At 48.0% G+C, this 15,393-nt stretch overlaps 1 protein-coding gene across 2 annotated transcripts in view; it reads right to left on the minus strand.

Moving 5' to 3' along the window:
• Positions 1-14,082, minus strand: part of SREBF1 (sterol regulatory element binding transcription factor 1) — a 32,078-nt gene extending 17,996 nt beyond the window's left edge. The window contains exons 1-2 of one of the 2 annotated variants that reach the window (XM_054992741.1): positions 13,948-14,082; positions 1,448-1,831 (exon numbers count right to left, since the gene is read on the minus strand). In XM_054992741.1, the coding sequence (XP_054848716.1) occupies positions 1,448-1,831; positions 13,948-14,053 (490 nt within the window). In that variant the 5' untranslated portion in view covers positions 14,054-14,082. Of the gene's footprint in view, positions 1-1,447; positions 1,832-6,475; positions 6,573-13,947 lie in introns of those variants that run through there. The other variant, XM_054992742.1, reaches the window with a different exon arrangement.
• Between the last annotated feature and the right edge of the window lie 1,311 nt (positions 14,083-15,393).

The raw sequence follows: 15,393 nt of genomic DNA on the forward strand, positions 1-15,393 counted from the left end.
GGTTTCCCATTTGCCATGAATATAAAGAGCATTTTGTCTCTGATTAACGCTGTAAGTTTGGCCATCTCAGCTAAGTCCAAGCAGGCACACTTTTAAGTGGCATTTTGGAAGTCAGTCATAGGATTTAAATAGCATTGTTTCCCCCTTTCCTGTACATTCTCCCTACAGTCCTTGCAACAAACCTGCCCTGCCCTAGCAACCTATAGGGTTGCTAGGTACCCCTCACCTCCCGACGGGAGGGTGGAATCCCTGGCACTTACCTCGTGCACTGCACAAGGTCCTCTGCACTCCTTTGAATTGATACCCAGTCCCTAGTGGGACATGCCATGGCCTGGATATCCCAGGCAAGCCCAATCTCATCACATCTCGAAAGCTAAGCAGGGTTGGCCTTGGTTAGTAATTGGGTGGGAGACTTCCAAAGAAGACCAGGGTTGCTATGCAGAGGGAGGAAATGGCAACTCCTCTCTGTTTGTGTCTTGCCTTAAAAACCCAGCAGTGGTCACCGTAAGTCAGCTATGACTTGACAGCACTCTCTACCATTAGTAGGACATGCCATAGACATGAGTCTTGGAACATTTGAAATTAAACTAAGAATAGACGTCTGTATATAGATCAGCTCATACTGAGGATCCCTTTCCTCCTCCTGTATATCGAGACTGAGGAGCATCCAGGGCAGAGGTTGCAAGTTCCAGATTTGTGCACCTATCACTGTACCAGCTTATCAACCTGCTCTCCTCCTGTAGCAATTTGATGCACAGTTATTGATAAAACAGCACCCGCTCATTCTCTTTATCCCTCCTTTATACCGAGTGGCTGAAACCAGTTTTCACAGTTCACTCCTTTTCATTCTGTCCTCACAACAACCATACAAGGGAGGTTAGCCAAAGAGACAGAAAGTTGGGGAGAGAGAGAGAGCAACTGGCCCAAAGTTGTGGCTGAGGGGGGATGAGAAGCCGGGAATCTCCAAGTGGTTGGAGTGTTGGTTGGAGTGCTGGAGTGTTGGGAGGCCCAGATTTGGATCCCTACTCTGCCACGGAAGCTCTTTGGCTGACCTTAGGCCAGTCACCTACTCTCAACCCAACATACCTCACTGGGTTGTTGTAAGGATAAAATGGAAGAAAGGAGACCGTCGCAAACTGCTTTGGATAAGAGGAGGGTATAAATATTTAAATAAATCCTAGTCTGACACTGTAACCATTAACTCCAGTGCCTGACACTCTGTTTCACAAAAGCTCATACTGGAAAACGTTGTCTTTAAGGTGCCATTGAAATTCTATTTTGTTTTACTCTGACCATTGCACAACACTGCCTCACACTGTTTCCTCCAAATCAAGCCTTTCCCCCTTCTAATGTATCAATCCTCCCCACAACAGGCTCTTCTTCAACCATTGCATTATCACAGCCAGCCCAACACCCAAAACTGTGCCCCGATTATCCGCCTCCTCACCAGGAATACCATTCTGGCTTGGGAAGCCCATTGATGGCTGCGGTGAGAATGGGGCCTGCGATGCTGGAGCAAAACTCTTTGCCATCCCCCTGGCTGATAGCATCTGGGCTTGTGGCTGATTGACAGTCGTGGCCGCGGGCTCTTCCTTGACATCCATGGGGGTCGAATTGCCATTGGGACTGCCTGTTGGCAGAGGCTGGAAGTTCGCTTGGGTTGGAGCTGGAAGCTGGAAAAGGCCAGAGGGCGAGAGGCTGCGGGTCCCCAGGTAGCTGCCAAACAAACTGGACCCGTGCAGGTTGGGATCCGGAGTTGCATTCCCACCGAACGGTGCATCAAATAGACTGGGGAAATCGGCATCTTCCGTGTTGATCAACTGAAGCATGTCTGTAAAACACAAAGAAAAGAAGGGCACTCACATGAGCTGGGATTTCTGTTCCTGCACATCAGAAATCTCTTTTCTGTGAATTGCTACCAGTATGCCTTCATTTAAGTAGTAACTAGTAGCAGAGCAAAATAAGGCCTTTGGTTTAATTTCCCCATTAGCCATGCTCTGCATTTTGTAATGCAAAACTTTGTGTGATAGCCATGAAGTGCAGCATGTATTTTTATGCTGCAGTTCCTCCTCTCCTGTTCAAATACAGCCTCACCCCACTACAGCCCCTATTCACGGGGCAAGAAAAAACGCAACGCCAAATACTACTGGATAGAGGGGTGGCCATTGCTGAATAAGAGCTTTGCATGCAGAAGGTCCTGGCATCTCCAGTTAAAAGGGGATCTGAAAGATCTCTGCCTGAGACGCTGGAGAACCACGGCCAGCCAGAGCAGACAGGGTTGCGCAGGGGCCTTCACTTGTGCCAGGAATTATGTCATTCCTGACGTAACAAGGAAGTGCTCTGGAGCACACGGGAGCATGCTGTCGGGCTTCTGGGGCCATTCACTATGTAGCCGTTTGCACACGGCTTACCTTATTCTCCAAAATAGCGAAATCTCACGAGAAGACGCTGTTATCACGCGAGAAGATGCAATAACAGCGTCTTCTCACGAGATTTTGCGTGAGATTTCGCTATTTTGCAGAATAAGGTAAGCCGTGTGGAAACAGCCTGTCTTTCCCTCCACTGGCCAGGTGAGCGGTGGCAGAGGGCTGAGGCTAGGAGCAACCCCACTCCCACCAGGGGAATGGGATCCCTAAGAGCAGACCATACTGATTTTGATGGGTCTCACTCAGGTTCATTTTCATGCCTATGTTTACAACACAGTCCACCAAATTTCTGAGAGAACCAATTACCATTTGGATTGGCTCTCATTCTACACCTGCCTCTCTTTGTAACATCTTGTCCAGCCTAAAGGATGTATGTTTGGTGCATCTGATGCAGTGAGCTCTGACCCACAAAAACTACTGCTGGAAACAGGCTTTAAAATTCCACTGGACTCCTGTTTTATTTTTCTGCTACAGTTAAAACGCGGCTGCCTGTCTAGAATTACAAAACACAGTATTATATGAAAGAAGGCCTCAAACACTGCAGTTCACTAGGCCCGTTTGGATTCTTTTCTTATCTAGATTTTTATTCCACTCTTCATCCCAAGAGCGCAGGATTTTCCTTTCTGCCATTTTAATCTTACGACAACCCTGTGAGGTAGGTTAGGCTGAAGCAGGGCTTTTTTTCTGGGAAAAGAGGTGGTGGAACTCAAGACCACACAATGATGTCACTTTGGGTCAGCTGGAGAAAGGGGGGGGGGTTAAAAGTTTAAATTGCCCTCGGTGAAAATGATTACATGGCTGGTGGCCCTGCCCCCTGATCTCCAGACAGAGGGGAGTGTAGATTGCCCCTAAACTCCCCTCTGTCTGGAGATCAGGGGGTGGGGCCGCCAGCCATGTGACCATTTTCAAGAGGTTCCAGAACTCCGTTCCCCCGCGTTCCTGCTGAAAAAAAACCCTGGGCTGAAGAGGGATTGGTCCAAGGTCATGCTGTGACTTTCATGAAGAGGGGGATTGGAACACGAGTCTCCCCAGTCCCTCTGATGCTTTGAGCCCAACAGCATAGTACCTATAGTTGTGCTGAATTCCACCACCACCACCAGACTTTGTTTTCATTTAGATGAGTTTGTGTGTCAGCACCACAAAAGTTTGCCAGGTGTCTTTGGGACGATCACACATTCACAGCCTGACCTACCTCACAGGGGGGTGTTGTGAGAAAAATAGAAAGGAGGAGAATGATGTAAACCACTTTGGTTGGGGAGAAAGGCGACGTATAAAGGAAATAAAGAAAATAAACATGCCAACATCTATACAGCCAACCACAGCTGTCCTTGATTTTGGTACTAGGATATTTCCAATCTTCTATTTCACACGGAGATTAGAAATTTATATCTAAACCAGGCTGCACCAGATCCCACCCCCCTCTTCAGTTGCAGAACTTTTATTATTTTATTTCCCTTAGCCCTGGAAAATGTCAATTCAAATGTAAAGAAAATGGTGACTCTAAGCACATGCATAGTGCAGTTTGCATGTTGCCTCTGCAAACAGGAAATCCTGGTCATAGAGCACTTTTGCATCCCAGAACTTAATCAGTTTCTGGAAATTAACCTCCCAGTCTTTGCCTGAAGGGCCAGAGGTGTCCTTTGACATTTGATATGTACTTGGGAAGGGAACCTTGGCATCTGTTGCTGGGAACGGCTCAGTTGCAGAGCATTTTGTGTGCATGTATAAGGTCCAGGGTTCTATCTCTGGCATTTCCCATTAAGGAGCTCCACTTGCCAGTTCTGGAAAAACCCTGTCTCTGCCCGAGTCATTAAAGAGCCTCTGCTAGTCAGAACTAGATGCACTCACAGTCTGATTCAATACAATGCAGCTTCATATGTATCTGCAACTTCTTCCACCAGGGACCTGTTCCCATTTCATTCCCCAGTTTCACAAGCCAGCAATCACACGGCAAGCAGATGGTCATCTAGATTACAACCAAAAAGCAACTATCCGCCTAAACCAGCTAACATCCTTTGGGATCATTCATGAGTCTAAAAACTATGGGAAGCTGCAGGCCTATTCTCACGACAGCAGCAACCGTGGGAAAACACCTGACGTCCAAGTGCTTCACCAGCATACACCAAAGTAGCAGGAAGATTCTGTACGGAATGTCACGCTACCCCAGCCTAACAGATCAAACCTAGAAAATGTACATAAAAGTACAGAAATTATCCACACTGCAGAATTTGGATTTGTACGTATCAGAGATAAGTGCATAGGAGATGCACAAACTCAGTTAACACAATACATAGCCTTACACTGTTGATGCAAATTTGCTTCTCTGGCAACTGTTGATGGCCCATAAGGTGCTCGAAGTTCAGGTCCTTCAATGCTCCAAAATAATCCAGAATTTGCTACATAACCCTGCCAGTATTTGCAAAGGCACACAGCTGGGAGCTGGGCCAAGAATCAACAACCCCACGCTAGATTATATTTTAGGATGAAATCCTTCTTGTCAGCAACTTTGAGCACTTCCATATGGTTCCTACTGGATCTAGAACTGTTTAGCTTTCACGGTGTTATTATAATCTCTTCAAATCATAACCCAGACCCGAGTTCATTATCATGAATATATTTGTATGAACAGAACGCCATTATTAAACCTGCTGTTGACTCAATCTCTGTATCATTGCTGTATTTAATATCACAGAACCAGCTACTGTGCAGACAGATAAATCTGCACAATGGGGCCAGCCACAGCAGCTGTTTATTCCATTTATTTACTTCATTTATACCCCACCCAGTGGAGTCTCAAAGCAGCTTACAACATTCTCCCCTTCTGTTTTATTTTCACAACAACCCTGTGAGGTAGGCAAGGCTGAGAATGTGACTGGCCCAAAGTCCCTGAGCAAACTTCCCTGGAAGAGTCGGGATTTGGACCTGATTCTCCCAGATCTTAGTCCATCATTCTATCTGACACTGCTTTGGGAGTTTGAAAACCCAGGGGAACACCCAGGTTTGCAGGAAAATGAAACGTCAAAAATAAATTTTGTAGAGCAAAAACACTCCCATGCCCATTTTATTAGTTTATTTTACTTCATTTATACTCTGCCTTTCGCCCCAATGAGGACCCAAAGCAGCTTACATCATTCTCCTTTCCTCCATTTTATCCTCACAACAACCCTGAGAGGTAAGCTAGGCTGAGAGTATGTGACTGGCCTAAGGTCACCCAGCAAGCTTCCAGGGCAGAGCAGGGTTGCCCAGATCCTAGTCCATCACTCTAGCCACTGCACCATACTGCCTGAATTTCAACTGCCATTGTAATGACAGGGTGCATCAGGGCATCCACCTGGAGATTCAGTATGGGCTTGCAGAGGCGTCCAGGAAGAGAAAGATACCTGGGGCAAATAGGGAAGGAGATGGCAATCGTGAGTAAGAGGGCTGAAGTAAGGGGAAACGAATTTAGGCTTCCCGCCTGTGCACCCCCTCTTGAGTTCTCCTCTTGCCTGAACATAACATGTATATGCCCTGGCAGTTTTACACAAGCAGAGCTCCCATTTAAACAAACTTCTGATCGTCTGAACAATTTGGAGATTCTCTCATGCCATCTGGAGGCTCCATCCCGTCAGTTTCCCATTTGCCATACGGGTCCCTGTTTTTTTCCAGTGTGAAATTCAGTCACCTCAACAGCATGTGAAGTGTCAAAAGTTAGCCCAAAGGAAATGAAATTAAAACAACGGAGACATTCATTCATTTATTTTCTTTAAAGGACTTGCAACAAGTTCCCAAAAGCAGGGAGGAGAGAGATCCCTGTCCCACAGAGCTCGCCTTCAGAATCGTTCCCCTTTCAATCACTTTGACCCTCATGCAAAGCAACCCCAGCTGAGTCTCCAATGCAGACTGAACTGCAGCACCCACCAGCTGCATCCTCTTCACTGTCCCCCAAAGCCACTCACCACTGGCGCACTTGATAACCCACCAGTGGAAAAAGGTGCACATCTGCAGGAAGACAGAGGGTAGCACATCTGGAAATAAAAATGCCTCCCAAGGGAGGGGAAAGGGGGTACCTTCAAAAGTGCAATCCATCCCGGCTGGTCCCCAAGCGCCCTGGCAGAGAAGTCACAGAACCCTGTCTAGGAATGTGCCAATTAGGAGGACATCTCTGCTTGTTTTGAAAAAGTGTGCAACTTGGGACTGGAAATATATATATATATTTAAAAGGACTGCTCTGTCTCCCTTGATGAAAAGCCTCTCCTCCTCCTTTCACTCCACCCCCAGCCCGCTGGAATGAGGGAGGAATTGTGAATCACGGATTTAGCATGAGGTGATCCAGCCGGAGCCAATCAGGGCCCGGCCGGCTGCTAACCAGCCAGACGTACAGGCCTTTCCGCCTGCTGCAGCCTCCAAGGTGAATGGCACCCGGGGTTACTGCCGTGCATCCCGGATTAACCCCTTCAGCTCTGCAACACTGGCGGGAGGGGTTACTTTAGGTCAGTGGCCAGGTTAACCCACCCAGAGCTGGATGCTTTTGGAAAGCAGCTGGTATGCAGATAGCAAAGACCCCTGTTAATTCCTGGGGTAGCTTTTTAGCTCTCGGATTATTTCCTCTGATTATTCTTTTCATGATGAGCATGGCTTCCATCCCATTCACTATAAATCTGACCGCTGTATATATTTTATGTTGCATCTGTAGAACTGCAGAACTGCATTTGATTGTATGTTTTAGATAGTGAGTTTAAATTGAGTTTTTAATATGTTTTTATGTCAATTGCAAGCTACCTTGAGGGCCATAAGGTAGAAAGGTGGCTCATAAATGCTTTAAATAAATTACATAAAAATATCTGGCATACAGACCCCTCACGTCAAGATTTGCACGTGGTTGCCAACTGACCAGAAAAAGAGTGGGTAAAAGAGCTGGCAATCTTCCCAACAAACCCTCAACCTCTTTCGAAACAAAACTCAGCAATATGCAATGCCATAAGAGAACAGCTTATGGAAAAGGAGGATAAATGTTTCACTGGCTGGCAGGCAGTTGCCTGGCACCATCCCACCATTGGCTAAGAAGCAAAAAACGTTTCTAACTTTGAGAATGTCAAGAGTTGCTTTTCTGGATCAATGTGTGTTTGTCCTGGATCAATGCCTAGCTGCAGCCAGCTAGTCATTTCCAGGACACACACAAGTAAGGAACAACATCCCTCTACGTCTGCACACAGTATCTAGTACTCAAAGGTATACTCTCTTTGTCCATGGAAGTTCCATTTAACTATCATAGTCAATAGCTCTTCACAGATCCATACCCCTACAAGACTTATAACATCCTTTTGAAAAATTCTAAGCAGGCACCACTGCATATTATGGTAATGAGTTCCAGTTACTTCCAAAAGGTTCACCAAATGTTGACCAATCTTACTGGGTGGACCCCCAAGTTCTAGTATTAGGTGAAGGAAGGGGGAGGGGGAATCCATTTCATCATTTTACAACCCTCTACCAAGTACTGTCCTCTCCCACCCCATAACTTGGTTGTGTTTATTCAAAGCGAAAAAAGTCCATGCATATTCATTGTTTCTTATAGGGATCAGTGCTGCAAATCTTGATTATTTTTGTTACCATTGAAAGGGAGGGTCAGTCACAGAGAGACCAAAATCAAATCCATGAAATGGCCGGGGTAAGTGAAGACCTTGCACAGGGCCTAAGTATCAGAAGATGCAATTTGGTGAAAAGGAGTCCAACAAGTGGAAAAAGGAGAGACTGACTTCCGCACCATTGTGGTGTAAAGGTTAGAGTGTTAGACCTGACCTGGGAGACTCAGGTTTGAATCCCTCCTCTGTCTGGGGTGCTTGGTGGGTGACTCAGACTACCCTTCCTCACAGGGTTGTTGTGAGGATGAAATAGAGAAGGAGAAAATGTTGGGAGCACTCTGGGTCCCCAATAGGGAGAGAAGTGCAGTGTAAATGGGATAATTGAATACAATTTAAAAGGTACATTTTTAGCTATAGACATCAGTGGGATGGGGACAAAATGACCAAAAGAATTGAGAGGAACAAGAACAACTGGAAACAGCAACAAAAATTTGTCCTTCACCAGTGGCACCCAAACATAAGCCCTGCCAGATAGGTCTCTGTGGCCTGAGAGAATGCAGACATGCCCCTGCCCACCTCCCAAAAATGAAACTGGCCTTTGCCTCATGACAAAGTCCATGTCTGAAGAGCGATTGACTCCAAATTACCTTTTGAAATCACAAGAATGTGTTTGCTTTTGGGGGGGGGGCTATTAGCAACACAAGCTTGCTCAATGCAAGGGACAGCTGCCACTTGGAAAACCAATGGTGCAGGAATCCTGCTGTGCTATGCCATGATTCTGCACCTCACCAAAGATCAGCAAACCCTTCATGGAAGGCAAAGAGCTATGCTTGCAGCAGAATGAAGTGGAAGAATACCAGCTTTGAATGATCCCCAACTCACTGCAAGGAGAAAAGCAACACAACAAGAAAGCTGGGCTAGTTTTTTTCTTGCAGGGAGTTTTTGATACAAAGGAACGTTGAAAAAGGGAACCCACCATATGTACCCTAAAGCATTCCACTGCATGTGGAGAGTGATCCATACTTGCTTAGCACCAAAGTCGCCCTTCTCCAAAGTGAACTGCTGCCTGTTTGCCTGCATCTCGGCGTGTTCTGCTTGCAAACAAAAGAGGGGCTCTTCAGAGGACTTGTTTCCTGGCAACTTCATGTACCTAGTCTAACCTCTTCCTGAATACAAAGGCTGCCTATTGGACATTTGCCCAAATTCCAGACCAGTGCAAAGGATCTGAACCCAGTTCCAAAAAGTTAAGAGCTTGCCTACAAAGCTCAGGCAGGGAAGTGGGAAAAACAATATATGAGCACCGCAGGAACGGCAGGGTTGGCAGAATCACACGGCACTCACCCCCAAAAGTGCACGGAAGGGACAGTTCTTGGGCAAAGCCACCCAAAGTGATTGGAGTGGCAAAAAGCGGGCACAGAGGAACTGCAGGGCCTCACTTGGTTCTCTGCCCTCACCAGCATGACCGGCATCACCTCCTGTGCCCACAGCACTGATTGCCAGGACTCCACCAAGCCTCTGGCTTTGGCCCAGCCCAAGCTGCTGCGAGCCCAACACAAAAGCCCCAGAGGGGTTTTCTGAACCACCCTATGGACTAAACCATTGTCATGTAACAATGAGGATTGCATGGAACCAGACACAAATCCAGACCTGGAACGAGCCCTCTCCGGCACAAATTCTTGACAGTCAGGCTCTGTGGCTGAGGGCAGAAGGCTGTCTTCTGTGGCTCAAGCAAAATAAAACAAAATCCCAGGGCACTTTAAATGCTAACAGTGTGTAGGCCCACATGAGCATTCAGAGTGGAATAAAATGAAATTCATATTGAAGGCTCATGCGGAAATAAATATTGTTAGTCTTTAACGTGCCCCTGGACTTCCTTTGCATTTTCCTAGTATTTAATGCTAGACTGACCAATCTGGCGGTTTCTTATTGGCAACCAATCACAGAGGCTAATGTTGTATAACTCCATTCCCTTCTACACCTACACAAGCACACACAGCCCTGTTTGTCCACAGTGTTTTGCAAGCCCCAAGATCCCAATGCAAGTCTTTGATGGGAAAATTAAGAGATGAACCTGATCCATCACCAGTAGCAGGTGGCACTCTGCAATGCAATCCCCGCCCCCCTCCATGCAGGGGGAAAGAGAAGGGCTCATCTGGTCCCATTGCAGACCAGATTTGCCAACTGCCTTGGGCCTATCCACTGCCATGTGGGTACCAGAATGAGGCCCCAGCCCAGAATGTCAACAGGTGCTGGGAGTTCCACCAGTGCTTTCCCACCCATTTATCTACTGTAGCACAGCCCATCTCCCACTTCCACCCTGGCAGATCTCTATCAGGGTACCCAGCTGCATGCCAGAGGACCAAATGCTGCTGGGAGCTTGGTGTCCACTACCCCCCTTCCACACACCTGCTTCAAGAATTGCCACCTGTCGCTCCCTTTATTTAGAGCTTTGTAAGGATTGGGGTGTTTTGGGGGGGCTTTTTCTTTCCTGTTTCAAACTGTCAATACTTACATCAGCCATCGAGAGATTCCAGGGCAGAGCAGTTTCAAGCAGTGAGGACAAAATGTGCTTGTGCCACCAAAGTTGATGAGGTGGGGGCAAAGGAACAGTGGTCACCCCCCTTTTATCCAAGCTAGCAGGCCAGGTGTTTGACAAAACCACTGCAGCTTGAGGCTCATATGCACGAGTTCATGGCACCCATTTGGGGAACAGCAGGGGGTGGCTATTCATTTCCCCAGGGTAGTTTCTGCTACCATGGATGGACGCTCATTTCCACCCACCCATGGTTGAACAGGTGGCTAGCAAAAGGATATAGATACATTCTAAGCAAGTTTTCCTGGATCTTAGCACCTCTCTCGTAACTATTTATTTAATTAATTCAAGGAAATCAGGGAGGAAGATATTGTTCTGTGTGCCTCCACTTTATCCTCGCACCAACTCTGAGAAGTAGCACAGGCTGAGACAGATTGATTGGCCTAAGGTCATTCAGCAAGCTTTCCTAGCAGACGCAGAATTCCAACCCACACTTCCCAGATTCTAGTTTGGCACGCTAACCACTACCGGCTCACAAGATGCTGGATTTGCCATAAAATGCTGGCCAAAGCAGCTTATGAAAATCAGGAGAGCTTCCTTGCAATGCTTGGAAACTGCAATAGTCCTTCCGCACCTAAATTCCTGTGGTCATCACAGGAGGAGCACGTTTGCTATTGGAAAGTGAGGAGGAACCAGAGCCATATGATTCTGTCGAGACAAGAAGAAATGTGCAACAACAACAACAAAATAAGCTCTTGGGTAGATCTTCAAACACACCCGATTGGAGCTGACCAGAACAAAACACAAGCTAACCAAGATTAGATAGACTTGTTTTGTCCTGTGTACTTCTGAATAATTATGGTCTTGAGAAGGCCATATATACCCCATGAGCAGCCCTGCTGCATTAAGCCAGCCCAACATCTTGTCTCCAACAGTGGTCTGCTAGATACCTCCAAAAAGCTCGTAAGCAAAGCAGGAACAGCCACCCGCCACTGTTTGTTTCTATTTATTTGAGGTACACTACTTCTGAATGTGGAGTTTCCACTGAGCTGTCTTGGCTAATAGCCACAGATGGATTCCCAAACTTAAATCAGTAACCATCCCAAAATCCTGGAGCAGTGAATCATATCTCCAGGATTTATTGCCAATTTAATTTATTTGGATGATCCTGAGTTTGAGAATTAATGGAGAGGTAGAGAAAGTTCTTTTAATCGCTTTTCATTATAATCCTGTTCCAACTCTTCCCCCCACTACCCCATCTTCTTTCTCTTGATGACATGGGATCGCCTGCATTAGAAGACAGTAGGTGTAAAACCAGGTTTGCAAAACCTGAAAGAGGGTGAGGCACTAGGGTGGTTTTGCCTCCTCTCCTCTGAAATACAGCATTGCATATAATTACATTAACCTAAATGTCAAGACTAGGATCTAGGAGACGCAGTTCGACTCTCCCCATACTGCCATGGAAGTTCATTGGATGACCTTGGGCCAGTTACATTCTCTCAGCCTCAACTACCTCACAGGGTTGTTGTGAGGATGAAATGGAAAGGATCTAGGAGACCCAGGTTCAAATCCCCACTCAGCCATGGGTGACAGGGGCCAGCCACACACTCTCAGCCGAACCTACAATGCAGGGTTGCTATAAAGATAAAAATGGAAGTAGGTGAGAATGATATACACCACTTTAGGTCCCCATTAGGAAAAAAGGTGAAGTAAATAAATTAATAAATGCACAAACCAACAGTGCAATCCTGAGCAGAGGTATACCCTTCCAATAACACAGGCTTAGAAGACCTAAAGTGAGATGACTCAAAGAAGTCACGTCTTCCAGTTTGCAGGATCTGAGCAAGTCTGTTAATGATAGGACGTTTTGGAGGTCTTTCCTTCATAGGGCGAAGGTGACTTGACAGCACATCTCTCTCTCTCTCTCTCTCTCTCACACACACACACACACACACACACAGAAGCTAAGCAGAGTCGGCCTTGGTTAATACTTGGATGGGAGACCTCCAACGAAGATGAGGGTTGCAGGGGCAGGCAATGGCAAACCACCTCTGTTAGTATCTTGCTATGAAGGCCCCACCAGGGGTCACCATAAGTCTACTATGACTTGAGGGCACTCCACCAGAAGATAGCTTCAAGCGGATAGCTGTGCTGGTCTGTAGAAGAAGAGCAAAACCCAGGTCTAGTAGCATCTTAAATACCAACTAGATTTCCAGGGTATGAGCCATCTCTGCTTAGGACTGCAGTGCAAGATACTGTACAGGTAAAGGTCTGAACAGCAGTTGCAAAAGGAGGACAGCAGGATTCTACACCTGACTCAGTACACAAGCCCCAAATCTCCTCTTCTATGCATGTGTTAATAGGTTTCTGAGCCCGACCCTCCTTGCAGCCAGACAGGCTGGCAAAAGGAAGGCGACTGGGAAGCGTTCCTTGTCAAAGGCATTTGCCCTGCAGGCGTTCTGCTCCTGCTTGCGCATTCCCACGACAGATTCCCACGGGTCTAGCCGGGGTTCACTTTTTGCAAACGCAGCAAGGAAAGCGGTGGCGGGGGGGGAGGTCAACTTGCACCGCAGGGTTGAACAGTCGGGCCCCGAAAGGGACTGGGCGGCCGGCGCTTCCCTCCAGGCAGCTCCGCCCTGCAGCCACCCCTGCCTTGCGTAAGGGGCTGAACTCCCTCCTGCTAGAGGGAACGACCGACAGTAACCCCGCTGGTGACGTCAGCCCCCTGTGGGGAAGAGTGGGCGGGGCATTGAGCAACAGAACAAGAATATGGGGGGGGTGAATTCCCACCAAATATTAGTCCGGCATTCCTTGGGGTTAGCAGCCGACCAAACAACCGGGCCCCCACCCCTTAAATTAAAAAAAAAGCTTGCATCAAAAGTCCAAAGTTGATCTCCTGGATTAGCAGGTGTAAGGGGGGGGAGGTGTGGATCCAGTGCAAACCACACGGTCCAGTCACCCCACATCAGGCCTCGGAAGAGCATGCACGCGCCTGCACGCGCTCCCGCAGCCGAGTTCTCTGTTCCCCAACGCCTGGACGTTGTTAGTCTTCTCTCCCTCTCTCTGCACGCAGAAGGGCTGCGATTTCCAGCACGCTTTTCCTCTGGAAGATGTTGCTGGGGCGGGCAGGGGAGATTTGAGCATGTGCAAGGAAGGGCCGTGTGAGAAAAGCCAAAGCAGCCGGCTTTGAAAATAAAAGCACCCAAGTCCCCCTCCCCAGGAAAAAATATGCCTCTGCCCTCCTTGGTATAGGAAGAGAGATTCTCTGGTTGCCAGTCGCACACAGTCCCCCCATTCTACTCCGGCAAGGGGAGGGGATCTTTTCCAGTGGCTTCCCCCCCTCCGCGGTGGATCTTTTTGCTCCAAAGTTCAGGCCAAGGGACAGGAAGAGCAGCCCCTTTATGCCCTCCCCCATCCTTGTACATACCATCAATGTCACTCAAGAGAGCCGTGTCAATTTCGCTGGATTCGTTGAGCGTCAGCGAAGGATCCAAGCTGTCCAAAGAAGCGTCCTCGAAGGGGAGGCTGTTCATCTTGGCGACCCCCCCTCCCCCTCCACCGCCGCACTCTCCAAGAAAAATCCCCCCCCACCAATAAATAATAAAGTTATTTAAAAAAAAAAAATTAACCGGATGACACTTGGAGGCGAGACGCGTTTTGTTAGGCAATCAGAGAATCCACGCGTTTCAAATCCATCCACTCTGCCCCCCGCCCCAGACAAAACAGCAGCACGCTTATGGGCTGGTGGGTACTAGCTGTGTGCCGCTTCCCACCCCCACTTCTTCCATGACTGGATCTGGAGGGGAGGGGGGAGGAAGCCAAGAGAGTTGTAAACTGGAGCTCCTGGCAGCTACTGGGAAGGTGGGGAGGAGCTTCAGCTTTGGATCCCGCCTCCCCAGCCCTGCTTTCAAAAGGAAATCTGTCAACACCCCCCCCCCCATCCCAATTTCAGCTGTATTTGCTGAATCCTTCTATTTGCAATATAAGGAAAACTGGAGAGAGACCACACTTGGAATGCAATAAGGCACACAAACGCAAATCTAGCAAAGCGTCAGAAAACGCGATCCTTAAGCATGCTTGCTCAGAAGTCGGACCCTGCTGGCTTTTCATAGGGCTTACTCCTTAGAAACGCTTGCACCAGGGTTGGGCAGAGCATGGGGGGAAACATATATGGGGAGGGAGTGGCGCGTCTCCATTTCCCCTCCCCGCAGTTCCCCATGCCGCTGCACCTGTTGAATTTCTGCAAGTAGTGTATGTGATTGTGTATATGGGGTGTGTGCACAGGAGGACGGACAGTTCAGGAACCTGCTGGTTTTGTAACGCTTGCCCCAGGGTGAAAAACTTTCCCCCGCTCTCCACGGAGAGATGCCTTTTCGTCTTCTCGCTCGTGAGAATTAGCAGCTTTATTGCACGTGCGTTGCGGGGAGAGCAGCTTAGGAACGTTCCCGGAACAATGCGAGCCTTTGAAAGCCGCGGTCGCTTTCGCTTCTACTTGCAACTGAGGGGGGCTGAATCGCATTATTTATCCGAATTATTATACTCCGGGGAGGGGGCATAGCATGAAAAGGCAAAAAGGGGAAAACACTGGGACCGCGTGGCTGCCGTGCTGTTTTCGTCTCCTCCCCTTTAACCCATGCATGGCCGCGGGGAAAAAAAAGGATTCCCACATCCGAGAGATTTACGTTTCTTTCCACTCAAATAGTCCTTCAGTCCGGACCCTCCCCGCCCCCCTTTGGCGAGCCGCTGAAACAAACGTGTCGAATCCGTAGCTTGTTAGCTTACATGACTCCCCGCTACAAGACGCAAGACTGGTCTCTCTAGAGGGCTGCACTTTCCCCCGCTGGTCTGTCAATTGCTATGGGTCGAAGATCCA

Source organism: Eublepharis macularius, chromosome 12, assembly GCF_028583425.1.
Source record: "Eublepharis macularius isolate TG4126 chromosome 12, MPM_Emac_v1.0, whole genome shotgun sequence".
Lineage (NCBI taxonomy): Eukaryota > Metazoa > Chordata > Lepidosauria > Squamata > Eublepharidae > Eublepharis > Eublepharis macularius.